The sequence below is a fragment of the Diadema antillarum genome, unplaced genomic scaffold (genome assembly GCF_040938485.1).
Source record: "Diadema antillarum isolate AM-2024a unplaced genomic scaffold, OU_Dant_1.0 seq00000319_RagTag, whole genome shotgun sequence".
NCBI classification, from domain to species: domain Eukaryota; kingdom Metazoa; phylum Echinodermata; class Echinoidea; order Diadematoida; family Diadematidae; genus Diadema; species Diadema antillarum.
Window position 1 is genome coordinate 208,051 of NW_027271338.1, and position 26,834 is coordinate 234,884.

The 26,834-nt window shown below is 37.6% G+C and overlaps 1 protein-coding gene across 1 annotated transcript in view; it reads left to right on the forward strand.

The window, feature by feature from the left end:
* LOC139730507 (uncharacterized) overlaps positions 1-26,834 on the forward strand; it is a 217,118-nt gene that overhangs the window by 179,902 nt on the left and 10,382 nt on the right. The window contains 37 exon segments of the mRNA XM_071641346.1: positions 27-137; positions 983-1,096; positions 1,516-1,626; positions 2,128-2,241; positions 2,561-2,671; positions 3,169-3,282; positions 3,686-3,796; positions 4,305-4,418; positions 5,182-5,292; positions 6,279-6,389; positions 7,145-7,261; positions 7,994-8,104; positions 8,293-8,406; positions 8,812-8,925; positions 9,376-9,489; positions 10,106-10,216; positions 10,778-10,891; positions 11,471-11,581; positions 14,342-14,458; positions 14,981-15,091; positions 15,564-15,677; positions 16,350-16,460; positions 17,087-17,200; positions 17,748-17,858; positions 18,184-18,297; positions 18,770-18,880; positions 19,542-19,652; positions 20,309-20,425; positions 21,272-21,382; positions 21,867-21,983; positions 22,374-22,487; positions 23,090-23,203; positions 23,779-23,892; positions 24,547-24,660; positions 25,247-25,360; positions 25,718-25,831; positions 26,380-26,493. Of these exon segments, the coding sequence (XP_071497447.1) occupies positions 27-137; positions 983-1,096; positions 1,516-1,626; positions 2,128-2,241; positions 2,561-2,671; positions 3,169-3,282; positions 3,686-3,796; positions 4,305-4,418; positions 5,182-5,292; positions 6,279-6,389; positions 7,145-7,261; positions 7,994-8,104; positions 8,293-8,406; positions 8,812-8,925; positions 9,376-9,489; positions 10,106-10,216; positions 10,778-10,891; positions 11,471-11,581; positions 14,342-14,458; positions 14,981-15,091; positions 15,564-15,677; positions 16,350-16,460; positions 17,087-17,200; positions 17,748-17,858; positions 18,184-18,297; positions 18,770-18,880; positions 19,542-19,652; positions 20,309-20,425; positions 21,272-21,382; positions 21,867-21,983; positions 22,374-22,487; positions 23,090-23,203; positions 23,779-23,892; positions 24,547-24,660; positions 25,247-25,360; positions 25,718-25,831; positions 26,380-26,493 (4,185 nt within the window).

Below are 26,834 nucleotides of genomic sequence, written 5' to 3' on the forward strand. Positions count from 1 at the left end.
GCACATTTTTTCCAATCCCCCCACAGCCACAGACCTGTGTGATCCTGACCCCTGTCAGAATGGAGCCACCTGCACAAACTCTCAGACATTCTACAACTGTACCTGCCCTCCAGGTTTTGCAGGCACCAACTGTGAAGGTATGAGTTTGATATAAAAAGACAACAATCAAATGAGACAGAGGAATTACACTATAGGTACAACCATCATCTTGAAAGTCATGATTTTGTATACCGGTACAATGCCTACCTACTTGTTTCGACAGTTAAAATATGTTGTATATCATTTGACTTGCACTGTCTGGTAATGTGTACATAGTTTGACATAACTGCTGACCCAGGGATGACATCTGAAGCACTTCCTATCCAGTGGAAAAGCTGCTACAAAACAATCATAACTATTATCATCATGTCTCCCCATTACATTATATTGCGTACTTGTATTTTGTGATTTTAGTCTTAGTGTATTTGTAGGTGTGAATTGGTTTTATAGTTAATGGAATGTTTTGGTGCTTTTGGCAATACAGAGAAGATATGTGACTGTTTACCAGCTGGGTTTTACATTACAAATGCTTTCTCCTTGTCAGTCGTACCTTTGGCATTAACGTGTAGATACTGTAATGCAATCTTGCAACTTAGATTCAATTCAATTCAATTCAATTCAATTTTATTGTCCGTTTCTGGAAATTTGTTTTGTTTGCATGTATACATGTTACATCGATACATACATATACAAAGCACACATATAACCTGTATATAGACATGATATACAGCAATACAATATCAATGTCATTATCGAAAATACATAAAATCAAAAGAAATATTAATCTGTTAATATTGATTTGCTGATATTACCTTACCAATGTAGTGCATCACAGACCAGAAACTGTTGAATTTACAGTGTGCTGATAGAAATGTATTGGTATACACATGTTCTCACAATATAACTCATTCCTTGCTGTTCATATTGCTTTCTTTCATGATAGACTACATTGGATGTGACAGCAGCCCATGTCAGAATGGAGCTACATGTGTTCAAGACAATAGTACTTACACTTGTCAGTGTCCCCCTGGTTTTGAAGGAGATCTGTGTGAACTCGGTGAGTAGCTAATACAAGTGCATCATTTCACAGAATGTGTGTTATAAGCTGCATTGCAGCAATATAACCAGTAATGTTTACATCACTTTACATTACATGTGATGCTTGTTTTCTTGACAAATCAAAGTTTATAGAAAAGGCTGAATGAAATCATACACTGTGCAGTAGTTCATATTCTCCCGTGGCAGATTACATGCTGTTACATTTTATATCTTGTGTCTAGTGGATTCTTGTTTTTCACTTTGGTGTGACTTTCTTCTTTGCTGCTTTCAAAAGGTAAACGTACACATTATTCCAAATGAGGTTCTTCCTAGTACCTAATGGTACTTTGAAACTTTCTCCCATTTTCATCTTCCCTCTGTTATGCAAACAATGATGTACAACTGAATTCTGTTCTACTTTGAAATTGCACATTGCAGAAATCAACCTGTGTGATCCAGACCCCTGTCAGAATGGAGCCACCTGTAATAACTTCAGGACATCATACAACTGCTCCTGCCCTGAAGGATACACAGGAACCAACTGTGAAGGTATGAAATCATGGCTTCAGAAATGTTAATTGCACTACGTAGACTGAATGTTTATAACTGAATGTCTGAAGACTAAATAGAACACTTTGAAATATGGCGTGTCGATGAACTTGTTTTGCCCAGTAGATATCATACTACTGTCTTCACATTTTATTTCATTGTAAATATAAACAGAACATAAATGGCGTATTAATGTTGCCAACAGTTATTAAGTTTGATGGCCAATTGTATATACAGTGTACCAATAGATGTTTTTGTGTAATTATGGGTCACATAATATATCATGCAAAGCAGTCTATTACTGAGTGTGTATTGCTGGCAGCTAAACATGATGGACTACTCGTTCCCCGTTATTTAATTATGCACAAAAGAAAGACAAAGAATTCTTGTTTTTGCCTCAAAGATTTGACATTGATATTCTTGCCCACAACCTCAGGAAAGAAAACTGAAGATCTACATGTATCTTAAATACGGAATTCCTTTTTTTTTTTTTCACTGCAGTGTATGCGGGCTGTGACAGTGACCCCTGTCAGAATGGAGGCACCTGTATTCAGGCTTTAGACTTCTACATCTGTCAGTGTGCACCAGGTTATACCGGAGACAACTGTGAACTGGGTATGTAACGATTCTTCAGCAGATTCTGTTGCAGGTGCAACATAATTTTATGATTTCAACACACTGTCCAAAGTTGAGAAAAGACTAACATATCTTTACATTATAGATGGGTTTTAAGAGCGTGGATGCAGTCATATCCTTTCCGAGAGACAGCAAATATACTGCAGGATACAATGAATATAGAATAGAAATACATACTTCACTTTGTGACAAATATTGCACTTTCATATGCACTCAAAATACATTCTGTTTGTAGAAGAAATGTGACTTCATGAACCAAACTTGTCCAAACTGCATCTGGTATGTCTTTTGTTTTCAGAGGTCAACCTGTGTGACCCAGACCCATGCCAGAACATGGCTGTGTGCACAAACTTCAGGATCTCATACACATGTGATTGCTTGCCTGGCTTCAGTGGAGTCAATTGTCAAGGTATTCTTTGTCTGTTAACGACAGTATCCACTCATTATTTGCTCAGTACATTTTTATGATAGGAAATAAGTTTGACATATCCCTTGGTGAATGCTCTATTGAAATTCTATGGAAAATAATCCACCTCATTTCTTATTTCTCAGATACTTGAGCATGAAAATCAACAACATGTGTTTCATACTAGTATATTTAAAGGTATTCTGTATGTAGAGCTACAGCTCAGCTTTTCATTTGCAATAGAACAGCTATGCAATACGCAATCTTAAAGAAAAAACCAAAAGAACAAAAACAGCAGAGGTGACCGTCACACATGAAGCCTAAAGTATTTGAACTTTAAAATTGATTACTGCTGACTGTTTGCAGACATACATTGTAGATGATGGTGGCCATATACACCTTTACCATTGCTTTTAGCTGTTGAAGCATGCAATTCTCGTGCATCTTCACTGCATAAATTCTAGTCTATGACATGGTTCATGCTTTTGTGTCTTGAGCAGATTACATCGGTTGTGTGAGTAATCCTTGCCTGAATGGAGCAACCTGCGCACAGGTCAACAACACGTATGTCTGTGCCTGTCCAGCAGGATACACTGGTCAGATGTGTGAAACAGGTACATCTTTTGTCTATTTGTCTGTTTGTCTGTCTGTATATAAATCCAGCATGCAAAGCATACAGTATAAGGTGGAAATGTACACAACTGATGGCTGGTCAGGTTATCAGTCACTTTCAGGGCTGTCAAATACAGACTGTCAAATATGATTACTTTTCAAAGTTGTACAAAAAAAGAAAAAAGACACATTATGCTGGTATATTTCTAAACAGCCTCTGTGTGATGCATTCAATCTGCACAAAGTGCATACCTGAAATTTGAATAGAGTAATAGTATTACAGATTTGTTTCTGTTATTTTTGTTTAAATGTGCTATGGCATCTCATAGAATGAAAGATATATGAACATTTGATGAGCAGCATAGATGCTTAACTCTGGAAATACTTTTACAACTTTTCCCTCAGAAATCAACCTGTGTGATCCAGATCCTTGTCAAAATGGAGCCACCTGTACCAACTTCAGGACTTCATATAATTGTACCTGTCCTGTGGGGTACACAGGGCAAGACTGCGAAGGTTTGTAATCACAACATGATATTATAATTTGTATTACATGGAGAAAGCTCTGTACTCCCACAAGAACTGTTATTCCATAACAGCTAAAAGTTGTCACTTAAACTTTGAAACCGCTACTGTCACTGTGCATGATTATGTGCATGCATGACAGAATGAAAAATACAGTAACTTATTCTCAGCATCTACCACAGTACATAGTCAATGTAAATGATACGCGTAAAGAATTTTAATACATAAGACAGTGGAGGGGCATAAATTATATGTCATGTGTTTGACAAGAGCTACATGTATAACAACAACAACAAATAATACATGTTGTAGTGCTTATTACTAACGTTTCAAAGTGCATTAATACAGAAAAATATTAAATTAATATACAGCATACAATTGTAAATGACATTTGCTCATACATGTACATATGTGTAAGTAATGGATATCGGCAAACAATTTTCTGCATTTTATTGTGGCAATCAAAATGAAACATGTCATTTCTGGTTCCTTTCTGCAGTTTATGACGGGTGTGGCAGCAACCCCTGCCAAAACGGAGCAACTTGTCAACAGAATGCAGACAACTACACATGTGTCTGTGCACCAGGCTACCAGGGTGTTGAATGTGAAGAAGGTGCGCTGTCTGAAATAGTTGATTTGTGCCCTGAATTGTAAATTTTGCTCTACTTCTTTTTCTTTTTGTTTAAGATAAACAAAAACTCCCAATTATGCAGGGCCACACTCCATTTTGATAAGTGCTTTACACTGCACCCTATCCAAGAGCATCAGGCAAATTATTTTGATGTAATATCTAACTTGCAGTGTTGTGTTGCATCCTTCAGGCATACCATATGCACAAATGTGTTTATGTTTCTGAGTCTGTTCCATTGCATTTCGTGTTACAATGTTACACAGAAATGTTTATTGCATTTTCAAAGGTGTTAGCCATGAAGTATTGTATTGGCAAGACAGAAGTCTCTCAACAAATGGCTTGTAACAAGGGGCATTTCAGTTCTCTCAAACACTATTATGTAGTGTTCATGTGTTGACATTGACATAAATATGATGACTACACCCAATTTTATTTATTTTTTATCAGGCAAAGTGACAAACGAAGGTTAGCTCAAAATGATTCATAACAAGAATGACAGCATATGACCTCATTAAAATGTATGAAGACATAATGACTGGTTGTATGTAGAACAATTTAGATTATATTGTATTGAAAACCCACATATAAGTTATTCCTTGAATTTTAGGCTTCCTGATTGCAATATGCAATCCCCATACAAGGTACATCCAGTCTTCAAACAGATGTCCTTCATAGTTTTTGTGTTTTATGAGAACCATGCATGATATACACATGTATGATTCGTGCTTTCATATCTTTTGAGCAGAAATCGACCTGTGCGATCCAGACCCGTGTCAGAATGGAGCCACTTGTATAAACTTCAGGACATCATACAACTGTTCCTGCCCCGAAGGATACGCTGGAACCAACTGTGAAAGTAAGATTTCATCATATCTATGTATATCAGAAGCGACGCTTTGTTATGTGTAATATCCAGTGGACAAGTCATAGTAATGATAAATGAATTCTTAGTTTTATATCAACATGATAAAGACTACAAGCTGCCATTTTGATCATGAAAAAAAAAAAGTTTGATTTTCATGAGAGTAGGTGTGACTTCTATGATTGAGAATGTACACTTGATCTTATTGTTTCAACTGGATGGTCTCCGCTTTGTGTTAATGTACAGGTTAAAGGAAACCAAACCCAAAGAAAAAATGTTGATTGAGTGAAAGCAGCAACAGAAGTAGAACACATCAGTGAAAGTAAGAAGAAAATCGGACAATCGATGCAAAAGTTATGACTTTTTTAAGTTTTTGTGTTGGAACCTCTAGATGAGGAGAATACTTGAATTTATGACATCATGTGTAGACAACAATTACCGGTATAAAGAAAATATAAAGAAAATTAAACATGATTTCACTTTTCCAGCATAATGAAAGAGCACTTGACTAACCACTTTCAGAAAGCAGGGGGAGTAAAGATTGCTACTTTTAACATATGTCAGTATCAAGTTGATGGAATGTGTAATTTTCATGAAAAATGAATATTTGTGGAATTCCCTTGATATTTTCTTTACATTGTTGTCCACACGCGATATCATGAACACTAGTAGTCTCCTCATCCACCGGTTCCAACACCAAACTTTTAAAAATTCATAACTTTTACACCGATTGTCCGATTTTCCTCAAATTTTCACTGATGTGTTCTACTAATGTTGCTGCTTTCACTCAATCCACATTTTTCTTTGAGTTTTGGTTTCCTTTAGCCTTTAAACCTCCATAACTTTGGAATATGTTTTGGTTTCCTTTAATTGCTGCGGTGCTATACAATGTAGTGACCAATGAGATATTATAGTTTGTGTGAAAAGACTGTGCACACTATTCAAGCAAGCTTACCTTCTCTTCCTATCTTCATTACCAGCCTATGATGGGTGCAGCAGCGATCCATGCCAAAACGGTGCAACATGTATGCAGCTGAATGACTCCTACACTTGTGTGTGTGCTCCAGGCTTCAGTGGCCTGCTCTGTCAAAGTAAGGGAATGTGTTTACCTGCCATCTTTTCCTTGACAGTTTGTTGTGTGTGTGTGTGTATTTTTTTTACAGACTGTATCATTTTAGATTCAGAGGTTTTTAAATACTAGAAAATCACTTTTACATGTACAATATTTTGTATGTACAAGAAGGAAGTCTTCTGAAGATTAGGTCATTTTTGCAGAAAAACAATTGCAGTGTACTGTAGCAAATACATGTACATCAATGTTTGTAATAACTTCTGCAATACAGAATGTACAATTGTATCTTTGCATTCGTTACAATCAATCCTGTCCTCATGTCTCCCCTTTGGCAGTCAGAAGTATTTAGAGCACACCTTGCCCTGATTTGGCGCAGTATGTGATATTCAGAATTTCACGCACAAATAACATGTGTATACAGACATGGATCCCAACTTCCCCCCCCCCCCATGCCTTTCACTTGAACGATCAAGCCATTAACTTTCATTCTGCCAAGCTTCATCAATGGTGCACAACTGTTTATAATGTAGCTTTTTTTTTTATATTCAATTAAATTCAATAATGGTTTTATTTCAATCGCATTGCATTCAGAGACTGAATTGCACAATTTGACAATAAAATATGATACATACACAATACTGATTAAAAAATTTAGAAATTACAAAAAAGCATTTCCATTATGAACACATCATATTTAACCATGTTGCAGGAAGCTAACCCTGAGTAAAAACTCAATTCCTTCTACACTGTATCTCTCTGATCTTTTCCATTCAGACTACACAGCCTGCAGTAGTGACCCTTGTTTGAATGGAGCCACCTGTGTTCAGCTGGCCAACGACACCTATGTCTGTATGTGCCCCCCTGGTTATCAGGGCAACATGTGTCAAAATGGTATGTGTCAAAGTCTCACTCACTGTTATTTGATGGTTGTTATCGTTGGTGGTGGTGGTGGTGTCGTTGTTTGTTTGTTTGTTTGTTTGTTTGTTTTTATTGTTGTTTAGAGGTTATATAACTATGACAAGATTTGTAGGTGGTTAGATAAACCATACTACAAGTGCACAGCTTGTCTAACCTTTCAAGTCTTTATGTCCTTGCTTTGCCTCCTAAAAATTTCACCAGTTGACAGTGTATTTGGCACTGTGATGGAATTTCAATTCTATGAAATTTGTTATTTGTTTTCAACTGTTGGGGGACAAATTTGGACTCAGACACCAGGGTTGTCTACAGTATTGAATGCAGAGGTGTTTCATTTAACACTCTGATTAATCCAATGTCTGTGCACATATAATGTTCGTATCATATAGATATACTGTATGATTCACAAGTTATTTTGGTCATTTTAGAGAATACAGGGCAATGCCACAAATTTTTGTTTTATACAGATGTTTATATTGTTGTGCCAACTCTACTTTTCATGTCACAAATCAGACTTGAAATTATCTACTTAATGAAATAGATGTATGGAAACATAGTCTAGTTACTATCATATTGAACAGTACTACTAAATTTGTGAATAAAATGAAGCTTATCCTTGACCATTTGTTATGTAAAGTGTTACGTACATGTGTAGGTGAGGGATTATCGAGAATTTCATTTCACTTTACATGTTGCATCTACACACAGATGTCAACCTTTGTGACCCTGATCCATGTCAGAATGGAGCAACCTGCATGAACTTTAGGACTTCCTACAACTGCACGTGTCCAGAAGGATATTCAGGAACAAACTGTGAAGGTACTGTATCTTTAATCATGTTTGTGGGCAGCCTGCACTAAAGCAAACAAAGTAAAATGTCCCATTTGCAAATAAATTAGTTTGTCTTCTACACCTCGTATTGGTATCCTGAATGCAGACAAAAATAAAATGCAACATCACCATATAATATCACTGATATGTCTTTTCTACTGTTCTGGTTGTTGTAGTGTACTCTGGCTGTGACAGCAATCCTTGCCTGAATGGAGCCACCTGTAATGAAGGAAACGACACCTATACCTGTACCTGTCCAAGGGGTTTTGTTGGCACCTTTTGTGAGATAGGTAAGACCTGTCATAAACACACCACATTGCAAAAATATTTAAAAAGTGCAAAACTTATTATCTTTAGCCTCTAATTTGGGGGACCTTTCTTGAGAATAAGCACAGATTATGTCAAGCCAAAAACAAATAAAGTCACTAATTCATGAATGTCGGGCATGTTTGTCATGACATTGAAAGTTAGCATTAATTGTTGATATTATTGAATTGCTAAATCACCATTAATGTATGTTGAACAGCATTCACAGTGCTTAATGGGTGCTTAATGACAAATAATTACAGTACCATTATCATTGTTAACATTCATGTCTGGTAGATGATGCACACTCTCGATTTCAAGTGACAGCCTACATTGTAGGTATGACTGACATGGTTGATATTTGCCCTTTCTTCTTACTTTTTCTGTAGAACTTGATGGCTGTGATCCCAACCCCTGTGCTAATGGAGCAACCTGCATAAATGATCTTGGAGACTATAGCTGTGTGTGTGCTCCGGGATGGAAAGGGGTCAACTGCACAGAGGGTGAGCCAAAGAACACTTACTAAAAATTGATGATGGTAGACACTTTGAATTGACCATCACCCACAATACAGTTTTAGCAGGCATCAAAATAAAATCTGATCGTTGCACCTTTTATAAGAAGCTTTTGCTATTAATTTTCCCAGAAAAGCAGAGACTGATAAAGTCTTAAGAAAAAAAAGAAAGAAAAATTCATGTAAATTATGTGAATTCCTGCCACTCACATTTCATATTCAGTGTTTTGTGAAGTCCACATAACCCCTAATAATTGGGAATCTGAATGCCGATGAAGTTAGACATTCAAATTCTCTATGTAAATGAGATGATGCTACACAGGTGTGTCAGGATTGGACGTTTCTCCCCACTGTATATGTGTGAGATGTCAAAAATTGTCCTACATTCTTGTCAAAAATATTTTGCAATTTTTCCTTTTATTTATGCAATGTTTGATAGAATTCAATGCCTGTGGAAGCGATCCTTGCCAGAACGGAGCAAACTGTACCAACATCCTCAGCACCTACAACTGCAGCTGCCCACCAGGTTACTTTGGGACAAATTGTGAGAATGGTAAGAAATGATTTTGCTTAATGTTATTCTCCTTAATGTGTGTAAAATTCCCCCATGAGCGATCTAATATGATCTTTACATCTGTTCAAGCCTTTTTAGGTGCTTCAGGTAATCTCATCCTTGGCATAGACATTTTGACACTCATCAATTTTAAAATAGGTAAATTGAAGAAATGCTCATCAAGAAGCATTAGTCAGTTGCAGAAGTGCTAACCCTTTTATCAAAACTCCTGATAACTACTACTGATAACTTTGAAAAGAGCTCAACACTGCCTTTTCTCTCCGATGACCTGTCCAGGACACTGATATCATTAAATGCTAAATTTTGGTACATGTAGCCCGAAATAAAGGAGGCATAGGCATAACAATCCATATTGAAACTCAGTTGCCCAATCAGACTATCAACAGATAACCTCTTTTGAAATTTAGTGACCCGCCATCAGTTTTTAGTAGCCTGCGGCAACCGGACCACCACTAATGTTGAGCTCTGGGAAACAAGTGGGATTAATCCTCTAATTTGTCACAGTTTCCCAATAAGTGCTAATTGAAGCTGAATGTTGAGTATTGAAAGAAATTTCAATAAATTTGTTTATACTGTATGTCTACTTCATGAACAGAGGTGAACCTGTGTGACCCTGACCCGTGCCAGAATGGGGCAAATTGCACAAACTTCAGGACATCCTACGAGTGCCGCTGCCCAACTGGATACACTGGGACAAATTGTGAAGGTTAGTTAACATGTCTACAAATATCCAGATATTCACCTTCACTCTAGCAGAAGTGACACTGGGCAATTTATCCACATGTTTTGTGTTATGATAAAGACAGAAAAGAAGCTCTATGAAAATTGCAATGCTTCGAGAGCCCACTACAAAGTATTTTGTGGAAAGAGAAAACAAACTAATTGCACATGAACCAAGCCATGTTGGACTGATGCTGATGTTTCATGTTCCATAACATTCTTCTCCTCCATTTTCCACAGAGAGACTTAATTGTAAAAATTGGAGGTTGTCATGAAATTCACTTTGCATATTCAAGTGGCAAAGGCCCCTTCAACAGTGTATGTGTAGAAATGAACAGATTTTGTATCATGCCATCTTGAAAAAGAACAATATTTTTCTTCCACATCAAAGACATTTTGATATCATAGTATTCTTATGTCTACAACTTATACTTTATATCTACATCAAAGTCCTTTAATCATCACAGCATTCCATAACTTCCTTTTCCAGTGATGCATGCATTCTTCCTTATAATTTCTCTAACAATTTGTTGTGTACCTCTCATAGAATATTCTGGTTGTGACAGTAACCCTTGTCAAAACGGAGCCACTTGTCAAGAGAGCACTGATTCCTACTCCTGCCTGTGTGCACCAGGGTATGAGGGAGACAGCTGTGAACTGGGTAAGGCCAAGATGTTTCATATAAGCTCCCATATCTCTAATTACATGAAATTCGTCATGTCATCAAATTGATTCAGTGCATGTTTTTGCTTCTTGGGAAGGTCAGCTCTTTTCACTCTTTGTAACAATGTAACTTTGTGCACAAATTATCAGGACAGGGACGTGAACCTATCTTTGGCAATTGCTGCTGAGAAATTTTGATGTTTTTCCAAACTTTTCATTGCCCCCCCCCCAAAAAAAAACAAAACAAAACAAAACAAAACAAAACAAAACAAAACACCAGACCCTTGAGTGATTTTTGTCTTATTTTTATCATAAAGCCATGTATGAAACTTCACTTTTTACCAGAAGTACTAAGAAATCTCATGATCCCTGTTACTATTACCATGTATACATATACAAAAATACTTGTATTAGTTAATCAGTCTACATCTACTCGTTTAAAGACAAATTTCATTCTGAAATATCACAATTATTGTGGTCTATGAATAAGGACAGATAATTGTACATTACTCTTGTGAAGCAGGGAAACTTCTGAGCTACATAGTATGTTTGTGTGTGGGTTTGTTTTATCGACCAGAAATCAACCTGTGTGACCCTGACCCCTGCCTTAATGGAGCCACCTGCACTAACTTCCAGACCTCTTACAACTGCACCTGCCCACCATCCTTTACTGGGACAAATTGTGAAAGTAAGCTACATCCTTAAAGACCTAATAAAATGGTTTAGACATTTTTTTCTCAATGATGTGATAATATTAAATGTTAAATTCTAAGTAATTCTATGGTTGTGCGGGGTTTTTTACTGTTCTGAATTTTGTTCTATATTTGTTAATATAATGGATGCAATTTCCTCGGTTTTGGAAAACTTTCTATACTTTCGCCGCATGCGGCGCACTATCACTTCTAAATTGTGATGACGTCTAAGAACGGAGTCGTCGATATTGATTGTCCAACCAGCCTAGCCATAGCCAGCGAGCTGGCAAGGCTATGCTAGCGCAGCGCAGCGCGCGACAGCCGGCCGGCGGCGGCTGGCTGGCGGGGGAGCGAGCTAGCGAGCGCATAGCAGGTGCTGCGCTGCACTATTGTCATTGGCTAAGCCTTTAAAAAGAATATTTAATGAATTGTATCGGATAGAATACTGCCAATAATACAGATTACAACTGTGGTACGCTTGGATATCCATTATTTTCGGCAAACTCGTGAAATAGGCCCCACCACTGCGTGTCTGTATTATTAATACTACGGCGACTCGCCTGTGAATTCAGCCCCACCGTGTGGCGTTCATCGGTAGGTAAGCACGGCGGCGGGGCTGCCTTCCACAGTCAATACTCGTGAATGCGGCGAAAATGACTTCCTAATATGGCCCTCGACTAATTTAACGGCCAATTTAACCATAAATACAACCTTACCTAACCCTAAACCCTAGGAGGACCTACCCTTGCTTGCTATAAACGCACGGGTAGGCGGTGCACGCGAACTGCGGTGGGGCCTATTTCACGATAGCCCCACCACCACTGCGTGTCTGTACTAATATTACGGCGACTCGCCTGCTTTATAGGCCTAGACCTACTCGTGAATTCAGCCTAGACCAACTCGTGAATTCAGCCCCACCGTGGCGTTCATCGGTAGATAAGCACGGCGTTGGGGCTTCCTTCCACAGTATGATTTGTAGCATAAAACAACAACTACTCGACCAAAATTGACGATCATTCTTGGTATCGTTTTTCTTAGAAAATGGCGCATCTAAATAGGCCTAACTGATAACAAATATTGTAGAAACTGACCATGGGAAACTGGTCAGGCTTCTTTTTTTTTTTTTTTTGAGCCACAACCCACCCTGTAAGTTAGTGTAACATATCCCCCTAGAGTGTAGCCTCTGTATATACTACTACCAAAGATTCTGCTATTACTACTTACTAGTCTACTAGACCTAGTGGTAATAGTACTACTACTAGTAGTAGTACTAGTAGACTACTACTACTAGTAGACTACAATACTAGAAGACTGCTACTAGATCTACTACTAGACTACTACTATAGTACTAGTAGTTTAACTTGTTAGCGCCGGCCGACGGGCCAGGCCACGGCCGGGACGCTCCCGCTTGCTGCGGCCGGAGTAGCCGATCACTTTGTGAGCGAGCTGGGTCTGTTCTTCTACTACGGTACTTACTAGACAAAGAGTTGCAACTTACAATGTCAATCATGTAGAATACAGTATATCCTTTCTAACGTTAAACTATATGGGGGCATACCAGACATACCACTCTGTATTTCCCAGGCGATCGTTTCCGTGAGGTCTATTCTCGGACTTGTTGCCATGTTCATACGCTCTTGCACTGGCAGCGGGGGAGATGCAGCTGGTTCATATCGGTAAGGTGCAGCCCCACGATAACGTTCTGGTTCATCGGCTGCCTCTCCCTCCCCATCTTCCCCTTCAACTTCATGTGCCTCCTCTTCTTCTCCGCGATATCGTCAGAGCTGCAGTCTTCATCATCATCATCATCATCAATGTCGAAGTTTACCCATATAGGGGAAGACATTATGCTCGAGGTAACAGGTATTTGTGCAAGCTAACTTAGTGATAATGTACGTGGTACGAATGCGTACATGTCGACAGTCAGTGGGTCGACCGGGAGCGCACATCCCGCGCCCGGGCCTGGCCGGGCTAGCTAACGTGTACGCGCGTGTACCAAGCTAGGTAATCTAAGTGCTTGTGCTGAGCGGCGTCTGCTAACTGAGCACAACTCCGTGCTTATACGTCATCAATCGGTTCAGGGGTGTTGGTCACGTGACTATCTTTTTCGCAAAAGCTGCAACGAGGTCCTCCAAAAATGTGATATTTGGGGGAGTTTCTCGAAGCGATAAAAACCGGAACGACACTGACAACATATTTACATTGATAATCATGACATATATTTTACATTTCTTTTGCATATTAAAACATTTTGCAAGCATTTTGTTAGGTCTTTAAGATATGTGCAGGATGTGTGCATCTGCAGTACATTATGAAAGTCATGTTTAAATGTCATGTTGAAGCCAGCCTTCTTTGTCATCTTTTATGGTTTCTAGACACTTCTGGTTTGTTTAGATTTTTGACTTCCATACTTCATTTGATATAAAGCGAATGCATGTTTGCTGTATGTCAATGTACAACACTATGCATGTACGTTGTACAGTCATACTGATGTAAATATGATACATACAGTGTGTTCATCACATGATAGTACATGTATATCATATTGTTGACAACAAATTTTGAAATCTATTGTTGTAAAGATATAAATGTACATGCACGTGCCTCTGTAGATGTGATGTCTGATGAAACTTTTAAAAATCTGTAACCTTTTGAATGAAATACATTGTGCACTCTAGTTCACTTTGAACCAACTGAAAATGCCTGGAAAAAAAAAAAGCTGACACAATACAAACATACCTTCTTGTTTCTTGCAGTGTACATCGGCTGTTCAAGTGACCCATGTCAAAATGGTGCCACCTGCTCACAGAACGGTGACAACACTTTCACATGTTCCTGCCCCGCAGGCTACGAAGGAGAGCTTTGTGAGAACGGTGAGTGCATTATTCTGTCTGCTTCCTATAGCATCACAAAAGTAAGACTGTAAAAGTGGATATTTTTTGCACAACCAATTTTTGTGCGGTAAGAAGAGTTTTGAGTGTTTTTAATTCCGCGGAATCAAGACATCAACTATTGCAACTATGGCAAGCAAAAATATTTGTGTGCTTTTGTTTTGGCGCTAGTTTCTAGTTGCGCGAAATGTGTGAAAATTTCAACACTGCGAAAATTTACACTTTCTACAGTAGAGACATATTCACATTCACCTAAAGAGAACCCAATTTTTTAAACAAATGTAACACTCAAGGTTTTGTGAAGTTTTTATCATCATCTAGCACATTTGCACCACAAGATATTAAAGAATGTAGAACAAATTTGTTTGGGGGAGCCTAGTAATTCCATATCTTCATTAGATTTCTATTGGATGTGTACATGTGTTTGCCTTCTTTTCAAGAATGTTCAGTAGTCATAGCTGATATTTTTCATCCTTTACTTGACATGGACCGTTTCTGCTGCAGAAATCAACCTGTGCGATTCAGACCCCTGCCAGAATGGAGCGACCTGTAATAACTTCAGGACATCTTACAACTGCTCTTGCCCAGAAGGATACACTGGAACCAACTGTGAAGGTACCATAAATCTCACTGCAGTGCAGTAAAGGATGCTGAACTACAGTACATATGCAAGGATGTCAGTATTACTGCATCTACCATATAATGACACAGGAAAGGCAAAAATATTGTATGTTGGAAAGCCAGAAAAATGAGTCAACTGAAAATTTTCTTTACAAAGGAAATGTAAATCTACATCGTATTAATGTTCTTCATTGTGAAATGATAACGTTCAAATTCCAATAACTCCTTTGCACAATACTCTTTATACTGGCTACAAGCATTCCCATAATGTATGCACATGTCTCTGTATGCAAATTTTGATTCTTGGACTTGCAACAAAGATTGGCAACTACTGTGGTTTCGCACGTAGACATGTTGCAACCACTGTTGTCCCAAGATTTATTTTATGCAATCAAGCTTGAGTTACATAGATGCTGTATACACAATGGTTTAATTCAGTCGTATTCCCATCAATTCTCATCACCAGTGTATGCAGGCTGTGACAGTGACCCATGTCAGAATGGCGGCACCTGTCTCCAAGCTTTGGACTTCTACATCTGTCAGTGTGCACCTGGCTACAGAGGTCGTAACTGTGAAGAAGGTAGGTTGTTTTAACAAAAATCCCTCTGCGTGTAGAATATCATGTTTCTCCCAAGTCTTTTTAATCATTGTGAAATTCCTTTTTCTTTAATGCCGTTGAGGACAGTTTGATTTTGCTACAACACGCATTTTCCACAGACACTTGGCCAAGTACTCGTATACTCAAGACTTGTCCTCAACTGATAAAGTAGTCTACATAAAGCAGAATGCCAAGCCTAAGGAAGCTGAACTATGAGAAAAAAAGCAAAACAAAACGAAACAAAAGTAATCTCTGTGGGTGAAGATTGCAAATTACTCTAAATTGAAAGCTAAAAAAGAAGTAACTGTCAGAGGTACATGTACTTTGGATCAAAGACATCATCATATTTTCATAGCTTGCATCTTGACAAATGGGGAGAAACAAGTCAACTGATATGCAAAGTAGAATTCACTATTCTTGTGTGTGTAATCACAAAGACTCCAGCAAACCACATGTCACGTTTTGACCTGAAGGAAATGAAGGTAAACCCAAATGTCTTTGAGTCCATTTGGCCAGTCATAGCTTGATATAGCTCCGGCCGAATGATAAAGAAAAAAAAAATCCCTCTTGCTGTGAAACACACTCCAGATATTCATTTATCGTGTCATAAAGGGAGGTCCCTCCTGATATCATTTACACTGTTTATATTTGCAGAGGTCAACCTGTGCGACCCGGACCCATGCCAAAACATGGCTGTGTGTACAAACTTCAGGATCTCATACACATGTGACTGCTTGCCTGGCTTCAGCGGAGTCAACTGCCAGGGTAATTACATTGTATTTCTACTTTAAATGTCTAACAGTAAATAGATGAAATAAGAACAAAATAGGGAAACCGTCATTATAACAAGGTCGCCTGGACTGGCAATTGTACTTTCTTAAGACCTGTACCTTGTAAACACACTTAAAAAGAGACAGCTAAAGTACAGTATTAAATTAAAAATTGGAATCACAAAATTCACCTCGTTAAAAGTGGTGCCTCATTGTAAGTGAGCTCGTTAATATAGGATTTTCCTGTATGCATCTAATTTTAACAAGTATCCAAGTATAATTTGTGTAGTGTGAGAGACATTTGTTTTCTGAGACTAAACAGCTGCTGAGTTCCAGAATTTGAGACAAATTTGATATTTCCATTGAACTAGGTTGTCAGTCAATTCATCAGTGATCAGAATGCATGTTTTTCATAATTGGAATACTTGGCACATTAGGTTTGTATTACCACTACGACTTGTATGTGGCATATATGTAGATTTTACATATGAATTTTTGAATTGTTGTAATGCTATCTAATACACAGTCTTATCCTTATGCATGTATTAACTGGTGAGGCATGTGATTTTGAGGGAAGTCATATCTTTGCTTTGTCTGTAACAATTTTCTTTCCCATGTAAGATTACATTGGCTGTGTAAGCAACCCCTGCCAGAATGGAGCAACATGTGCTCAGTTCAACAATACCTACATGTGTGCCTGTCCACCTGGCTTCACAGGCTCAATGTGTGAAATAGGTGAGAATGAGTTTCTGTTTCCAAAGCTTTCCCTTGAGTATCCTCTACATGTTTCTCTCTAGTTGTAAGTACAGGTCTTTTTTACAAGCACAATGCTTTTTTTTTGTAACTGTAAGAAAAAAGTTTACATTGCAAAACATAACATTCATGTAGGAGGCTCTCAGTATAGGCTGCTCTTGTGCAAGCCAGGTGGAAGATTAAACATGATGTTGTAAATGTTGGGGTAACGACTTCGTCTGATATTTGATGCCGAAGTACATGATGTGTATTCTGAATCAATCATCAGGATAATCATCCACCTGTATACTGTTTGTCCTTTATTGATGATATTTCTCTTAACTCAGACCCTTTGAGTGAGTATCCCATAGAGATGATAAAATCTTCACAATTTTTATAATTCCTTTACAAACTTAAGATAGAGAAAATGTTATATTTGGGTTAAGCAGTGTTTTCAAAGCAAACTTATACTCTAACCTTCCAAGTTTAGTGTGTAGTTATTCAAAAGAAAACAAATAATGATACTACCTATTAAATCTTTCCACCACAGCGATCAACTTGTGTGACCCAGACCCATGTCAGAATGGAGCAACCTGTAACAACTTCCAGACTTCATACACCTGTGACTGCCCGGAGGGGTATACTGGAATGAACTGTGAAGGTACAATATGGCACTTACATTGGTCACACCTCTGGGGGTTATAAGATACACTGTACATGTAATTACATGTATAATTAATGTAAATGCATCACTGGAAGTCATGTCTCTCTGTAAATTGTAGAAGATTGTAAAGACTGTCTCATCATATCTGGAGAAATACAACATGATAAGCCTCAGCCAGAACTTGTGACTATAAACTATAATTATGAATGTGTATAAGTAATAAGCTCTTAATTTTCTGAAGCCCTTTTCTCTTATTTATTGTACGGTAGATAATGCAGACTTTTTATCTTATCTATATGGACTTATTTTCTTTTTTGAGCAGTCTACTCAGGCTGTGACAGTGACCCATGCCAGAACGGAGCCACTTGCCAGCAAGGCAATGACTCGTACACCTGTGTGTGCCCACCGGGTTTCCAGGGACTACTGTGTGAAGAAGGTTGGTCATCTGTAGTATAGTGACCAATGATATGTGTTCAAAAGTGTATGAAGATTTACAAATCCCTGTCTGGTTTTCCTTGTGAGACATACAAGCATGTACATAATGCAGAATGGAGAAAACTGTCTAAAAGATACTTTTTTCGTGCTAGGTATTCTGTTTGATACTTCAATCCTATTGATCTCTTCTTTTAACATTAATCATGTTGTCTCCTAGATTTAGTTGATCTGAATCCCAGAACGGGAGAATATGTTTCAGGTTCCTATGACAAATAACACAATGTAATTGCACACTTGTAGTTGGCACTGTAAAGGAAAGGTCTGTTCAGTACTTTTATCACTCCCATTAACAGTGCTATAGAATTATTTGTTTGCCTTTTCCTGGCCTGTACTAACTGAGAGCCTCCAAGTCTCGCAAGACCAGATTTTCCTGCGGGTTTATTGATCACAAATATATTGCCTATTTTCTGCAGAAATCAACCTGTGTGATCCAAATCCATGTCAGAATGGAGCCACCTGTTCCAACTTCAGGACTTCATACAATTGCACCTGTCCTTTGGGATTCATTGGACAGAACTGTGAAGGTACAGTATGCAAATCATTTCTAAGTCCTTCTCTTCATCAAGCACTATCAACAATTCATGTCAGACTGCATATGAAATATATCATTTGTAAAATATATCACTTGGCAAATCTTTTCTGAAAAATCATGCATTTATCAGCTTGAAGTTTTCATGTATGGGTGTGAGGTCTAATATTGCATGTGGCCTAATACCTCCTTTACATCTGTAAAAGAATAATTGTTGAACATGTATTCACATATTGTTTAATTATCATGGAGTAACTTTGCATTTCAAGTTAATTAAAACAAAAAATGGATGACAAAAAAAGCAATCAATTACAAAATCTGACCTAATCTGGCCCAATCTACATGTAATTTACAAATGGAGTGAGATGCATGGTAATGTGTGCTTTTATGATGGCATGACGGAAAAAGGGGGATTGGCTAGGATGCCAACCGCTTGTACTTTACTTTGCAATATTTTGCTCTCTTTTGGCTAATAGTGCTGCACATTTCATAGAAAATACTGTTTTCTTCTGCCAATATACTGTCTGCAAAGTCGGCATCCCTGAATTACTAGCTGTGTGCATGAATTAAGTGCATCTTTGATGATACAAGCATAATGTCCTGTTTACAAATGGATAGTTATATATGTTGATGTGTTGTTGTTTTTTTTTTTCCAGACTATGTTGGGTGTGACAGTGATCCCTGCCAAAATGGAGCAACTTGTGTCAGTTCTAACTCATCCTACACATGCATCTGCCCAGAAGGCTTTTCTGGTCTTCTATGTGAAGGTTAGTTTTGCTCTTCATCTTGTGTCAACCTTACATACTGTATACGCCGAATATTTTGCTAGGTTTTTATTTTTGCAAATTTCGCGAGTCAGGTTTTATTCGCGAAATTAAAGACATGCGAAAATATTGACACTGATGCGTATGTAAATGTGACATACGCATGTTCATTTCTCCGTTCAGTACAGGACTCCACGAGCGCGAATTTAACCACACACAAAATCGTCGGGAATTCCCGATTCGTGAAGAATTTAGACCCGTGAAATATATGGCGTATACAGTATGTATATCAGATGAAAATGAAGACACCTCCAAATGCTTTAATTTATGTTGAATGAAATGCTAGCAAAAAAATAAAATAAAATAAAATAAAACAAAAACAAAAACAAACTAACAGTGTTAAGATCTTCTTTTTTTATGTGCAGGCACATGTAGTATAATGTTACAAATTGTATGTGTGCATGTGATATGAATGTACACTTTATACATGTATTCTCCTCAATTTGTATTGCATACATGTAGTTGCTCACAGGTCAGTCCTAATGTTCTTTATTCTGGGGGAAATCCATGAGGGATGATGCATTTCCTACATTCAACCAGTTTTTGTAAAACTCACAAATACAATGTAAAACTCAAATCTGTGCATTATCATGGTGCAGATTACATCGGTTGTGACAGCAACCCGTGCATGAATGGAGCCACCTGCGTCCAGCAATCCAACAACACGTACAGGTGTGACTGTCCACCGGGCTTCCAAGGTGTCATCTGTGAGATAGGTACTGTATGAACCATTTTGATATGCAACACTTTTCTTGCATTGCAGTAAATTCAAATAGGCAGGTTTCCCTGTCAATGCATGCTATATTGTGTATGATACAAATTGTACATCAGGAAAGAAGATGATCATGGAAATTCAGCTGAAGTCAAAAGTCCTTGTCTTTCTGAAATCCAAGTCTCTATTAGGTAAAATGCTACCATAGGCGATGTGGAAAAAAGCACATGAAAATCATCTCCTTGTTCAACATGTTGATGTTAATACAATGTAATGCTCTACATTGTATATCAGACTGCATATTATGGTTTTACATTCGCCTTTCAATTTGCCATGCTTGCAAGATACCTGGAAGGGTAGCAGTCAAAGGATTGCATACGAAGAATTTGATTGCAAAATCAGTTAACTTCATTTTTTGTTAATTTGAGAAATTTGAGATTACAACTGCAAAAAAAAAACAAAGAAAATGATAAGAAAATGCAGGATACTTTCAATCATAACTTAAAGAATATTCCTCATTATCTAACAAGTGAGGTATCATTGGAAAGATTTGAATTTGCTCTATTTGATAATGGACTTACTTTAAAATGTAGACAAACAGGGCTTATCCCATGTCGCGATCAAACTGTTCATATGGTGCCCTAATGATACACTGTACATGTTTTTGTTTACACAACTACAGTGTAATACGTGTGTAAGCACCATTTGTTGGCATGCTGTGTAGCTCCTATATCAGACATTATTTCTGTACTGCTTGTGAAATGTTAATAGATGCAGAGTAGTATTTTGTGAAAACAGAAAAAAGTCAGGTGACCTAGTGATTATTGCATGGCTGATGTTCTCTCCACAGAGATAAACCTGTGTGATCCAGACCCCTGTCAGAATGGAGCCACCTGTACAAACTTTAGGACGTCTTACACTTGTGACTGTCCCATGGGCTTCTCTGGAGATAACTGTGAAAGTAAGTTGTACTTGATTCACTGTGTAGCAAAAACAGTTTTTTTTCCCCAGTGAGTTATGCCATGTTATTACTAAAAGGAAAGACTTTTAGATGACTGGACAGTATTTCCAGAGAAGAACTGACCTAAATAATGCAGAACCCTCTGACAGTGGTGGTATTTTTTTAGTAAGATACAACAGTCACGCATCCTGAGATTTTTTATTATGTTAAATTATTAGACAGTGGAAGTGACACAAGTTTTAGACATATACTGTATACATGTAGTTTTGTCCATGAAGAACATTTGCAACTAATTAGAAACTCACTGTTCTGCCATGCACGGATGTAGAAAACCACCACTCACCTACATATGTCGTCAGCTGTAATAGCAGAGCAAGAATGTAAGATATTGTCTCAAGAGACCTCAAAAGACTCATAAAATTGCCCCCTCATATACCGTAAACCTCAATATCACTGATGCACTTTGTGGTTTCTACTCTTACAGCATACTCAGGCTGTGCCAGTGACCCATGCCAGAATGGGGCCACCTGCACCCAGAACCCAGACTTCACCTTCACTTGCACATGTCCGCAGGGATACGATGGAGATTTCTGCGAAATAGGTAAAGATATAAATTTTCAGTGGAGTAAATGCCATGTCCTCCCCTATTTCAATCAAGCCATTAAAGAAACCAAACCCCAAATATAAATCTGGATTGAGCAAAAGCAGCAATATTAGTTGAACTCTTCAGTGAAAGTTTGAGGGAAATTAGACATTCTGTTCAAAAGTTATGAATTTCTAAATTTTTGGTGCCGTCATCGTTGGACAGGAGACTACTACAGTTCATGACGTCATTATGGACAACAATATATATCAAATATAAAGAAAATTCAACATATTTTCACTTTTCTAGCATTATGAAAGAGCGCTTTGCCTACCTCTTTCAGAATGCAGAGGGAATAATATTCCCCTTAATTTTGATGGAAACACTGCAATTTTGTTCTCTTGGCAGAACTTGATGGATGCGACCCTAACCCATGTGCAAACGGAGCAACTTGCATCAATGATCTCGGAGACTACATCTGCATATGTGCTCCTGGATGGAAAGGAGTCAATTGCACAGAAGGTATGATAAGTATGATAATCTCTCCTTGTCTGTACTTTTTGAATTTTGTAAATTGCAATATGCAGTAGCTCTCAACATCGGCTTTCATGTTGGCATACAGCTAGTCAAGGACTGGTGCCTAAATCCATTTGCCCTTGGTTTGTGCTATCAAGAGAACATGCAGACTGAAAAACCAATATGTACTTTAATACCATTTTTTAATTTTTTCAGTCAATTTTTTGGGGTCTAAATAGTTATCAGTGCTCCATATTCCTTTACACTAAATTTTATATTGGGACCTACAATATACAGTAATGAGCTTGATTTCATGAAAAGCACATCGTATTTCTCCTGCTTTGCAAGATTATAGTCACTAATTTCACCGTAAATTGACTATGTTTGTTTTCATATTGGGATAGTTTTGTACATTCAGGTTGATATTTCACATAAATTTTGTATAATTTCCATTTTACATCTTATTTTTTTTGAGAATTATGAAAATAGATCAAAATTGAAATTGAATAGAATAAAAAGTTGTATGCGTTTTTATCAGTTTAAATGCTGATTGAACGTACAATTGTACTGTATATTCAAAACTTTGTTTTTCATTTTTGCTTTTGCAGAGTTTAATGCATGTGGCAGCAACCCATGTCAGAATGATGCCAACTGCACCAATGTTCTCAACTCATACACCTGTTCCTGTCCACCAGGATACTTTGGAATGGACTGTGAGAATGGTAAGTTACTATGGTTATGTGATGTCATCATTTGATGTGATGTCATTCATCACTTATGAGAAAAAAAAGTAGACCTCTACTCAGCACTGCTTATTGGAAAGTAATAAAGTAGTTGTGCACATCCTAAACTTTGATTTATATAATAGCTTTTTTTTCACATTTTAAGAATGTTTTAGAAGTAAACCTCCTTGCCCAAGATTGTTAGGTACACTGTATATAAGAGACACAGAAATTCTGAAATAATGTCACTGTTCTTTCCGTACATTGCATTTATTTGTCCTACATAGATGTAACACAGTGTCAATTGATTTCTAACACAAAATCAATTCATTGATATGCCATTTTGTAGAACTATTTGGAAGAGAGTAGAAATTTGATGATGGACTTCATAGAGAAAAATCTTTTAGATTTATTTCCAGAGGGTTCATTTACACTTGGATTAAAAAATGGAATGTCTGTGCAGCCATTCTCTCAGTGGACAACCAGTTTTTGCTTGATTCCTATTTGATATCTTGACTTCAATCACTGAGTGGGTTAGACCAACTGATGCTAAAAAATACTTTGATCTCTTGCAGTTCAAAATGCGTGCGATGGCAACGGCTGTCTGAATGGGGCCACGTGTAATGATTTCATCACATTCTACACCTGCACATGTCCACAGGAATACACTGGAGACAACTGTGAGACAGGTAAAATATAGCAGCAAGAAGCACAGTGGTAACAGATGTATTAGAGTTTGGTACTGCAGCTCTACATACTGTTATTCAAGCCAGTTTTTTATGCCTTTTGAATGCCAGTAAGGTTGAACATCAGTTCCTCCTTGATATCTTATCTCTTTTTATTCTTTTCTTTGCCTAAGAAGCAACTTCTGATTAACAGAGTGTAAACAGCATAGCATATTGTGCTTAATTTATTTTTGTGACTTTAATAGAATATATCTAGGCATACTGTTTTGCCAGTAACACTGGGAGGAAACTTTGAAAATAAGTAGTGCAAAAGCCTTCATGATTTACATGTATGTGCTCAGTATTGTGTCTCAGCTAGTTCAAAAATAGATTGTGCGTAATATGTAGTAACATTAAAGTGTGAGTAGCAAGATTTTGCCATTATCACATGAATTGGACCATCTCAATACTTATTAATGGCACCAAAGAGAAGAGAAATAAGTCTTGTCTCTAAACAGCTAACAAATTACTAAAACCCCGTCTTAACCCATTGAGGACAAGTCCCGAGTATACTCAAGCAGGTGTCTATGGAAACATGTGTTGTAGCAAAATCAGTCCGTCCTCGACAGGTTAATAACTCTTGCTAAGTTCTCACAAAACGTGTTTTATCCAACACAGAACTCAATGCCTGTGAGCCAGACCCTTGCCAGAATGGAGCGACCTGCAACAACTTCTTCACTTCATACACTTGTTCATGTCCACCGGGCTTTGAAGGAACAAACTGTGAAAATGGTAAGGAAAGAAATGGGTGCTTACATGTATGACAACAAAAGCTCGCTTAATATACTCATTTCAGACTTCCTCGCTTGTTTCCCATCCAAATTCCATATCTTTTAAAGAAATTTGAATTAGCCATCGTAGTAAATATGCTACATTTGATGAACCAATTTTGGCCTCCTCGCGGTTTGCGGTTTGAAACTTGAAATTGTTTTTGGTCTTTTCCTAAGCTTTTTTGTTCACTTCTTACAGAGTCTTGCAGTCTTGCTGAGGAGAAGGATATATTGGCCATAAATTATATTTGTATGTATGTACTTGAAGAGCAGTAATTGAAAATGTTGTAAGTCACATGTACCTAATTTCCTGTTCAAAAACTTCCAAAGTAAGGCCTTGGCGTGTCACAATTTTAGGATTTGGGGATGTTTTTGAAAATTGAAAATTATTTTTGAATATGGCAGAAAGATGTCCTGAGATTGTTATCCACTTCATTGTTTATGCATGCTTCATTTGTGTGATGCAAAATCCCATGTCTTTTTCATACCATATTGTATGATATTAGAACATAATTATCCTAATCTCTTCCTTACTTTCAATCTATCAGATGTTGATGCATGCAATCCAAATCAGTGTCTGAATGGAGCAACGTGCATCAACAACATTGACAGCTACGTCTGCATTTGCCCACCTGAATTCACAGGAACTAACTGCGAAACTCGTAAGTTGTGAAACAACAATGTACTTTTCATTATCAAGACCATTTTACAATAATTGATTCTGAAATTGAATGAATTGTCATGTGCAGCAAACAAAAATATTAATATTGTAATATTATCACCCCCACCCTTGGAAAAATCAGATGGTTTCTTTGCATTCATCGTTCAATAGAATTGTCTACAATTGCATAAAATTTGAGCTACATTTTATTCCTTGAATTTTCCAAGTAGGGGAGGGGGATGGGAAATATGTCACACCATTTCACATTTTTTTTTAGCATCAGAAACTGCCCATTCTGCCATATTATGATGTTGTGGACAGCTTCTCACTTCACCCATCATTTTTGCCCTCTATCTAGAACTGTTTGCCTGCGAGTCCAATCCATGTGAAAATGGAGCCACCTGTAACGAGTTCTTCTCCAGTTACACCTGCACCTGTCCACCAGGTTTTGAAGGAGTCAACTGTGAGACAGGTCAGTACAACTGTACATTGTATGTCTGAGAGTTTTGTGTGTGTTTGCAATGTCAGTGCTCAAATAATATCCCAGGTACATGTAATTCACTTGTATCTACTTCTCTTCTTGTTCTGTCGGTTGAAATGTAACTTTGTAAAACAATAAATCTTTTTCATTAGGCCTTCTCTGTGTGGGAAATACATTGGCAATATGCAATATGTGTGACAGTGGTGGTCTACATACAATTGCTTGCATAGTGTGCTCCATGTGAACAATGAGATGGCTTCCAAACCATGTTTTCCTTCAGCAGCCGTGGATTTGATACAAGGAATCAACATGAAACTAGTGTAGGCATTAAGGTTCTACACTTGTAAATATGCGTATGCGTATGCTAGCATAACTCTCAGATATGCTTACAGTGTGAACATACCAACAATAAGGATATGCTTAGTCACATTTAGAACAACAGTGGTGATCCTTCAGCTGGTGTAGTTAGTCGTTTTTATAATTGACAAACCTGTCACTAGACGAGTCAATTCAGCACCATTCCTTTTCCCTCCCTACAGATGTTGACGAGTGTGCTAACAACCCCTGCCTTAATGGAGCCACCTGTATGGATCTGGTCAATTCCTTTATGTGTAACTGTGTACCAGGCTATGAAGGCACCTTCTGTGAGACAGGTATATACAATATTGTATCACTTGAAGGAAACAGAACTCAAGAAAGTTGCCATGCTGGATTGTTTCTTCTTCTTCTTCTTCTTCTTCTTCTTCTTCTTCTTCTTCTTCTTCTTCTTCTTCTTCTTCTTCTTCTTCTTCATTCTTCTTCTTCTTCTTCTTCTTCTTCTTCTTCTTCTTCTTCTTCTTCTTCATTCTTCTTCTTCTTCTTCTTCTTCTTCTTCTTCTTCTTCTTCTTCTTCTTCTTCTTCTTCTTCTTCTTCTTCTTCTTCTTTAATAGAATGACTGATGATAAATGTATAAGATGGGGTCAAGTACAGGATCTCACATTGTGGGCTTACCAG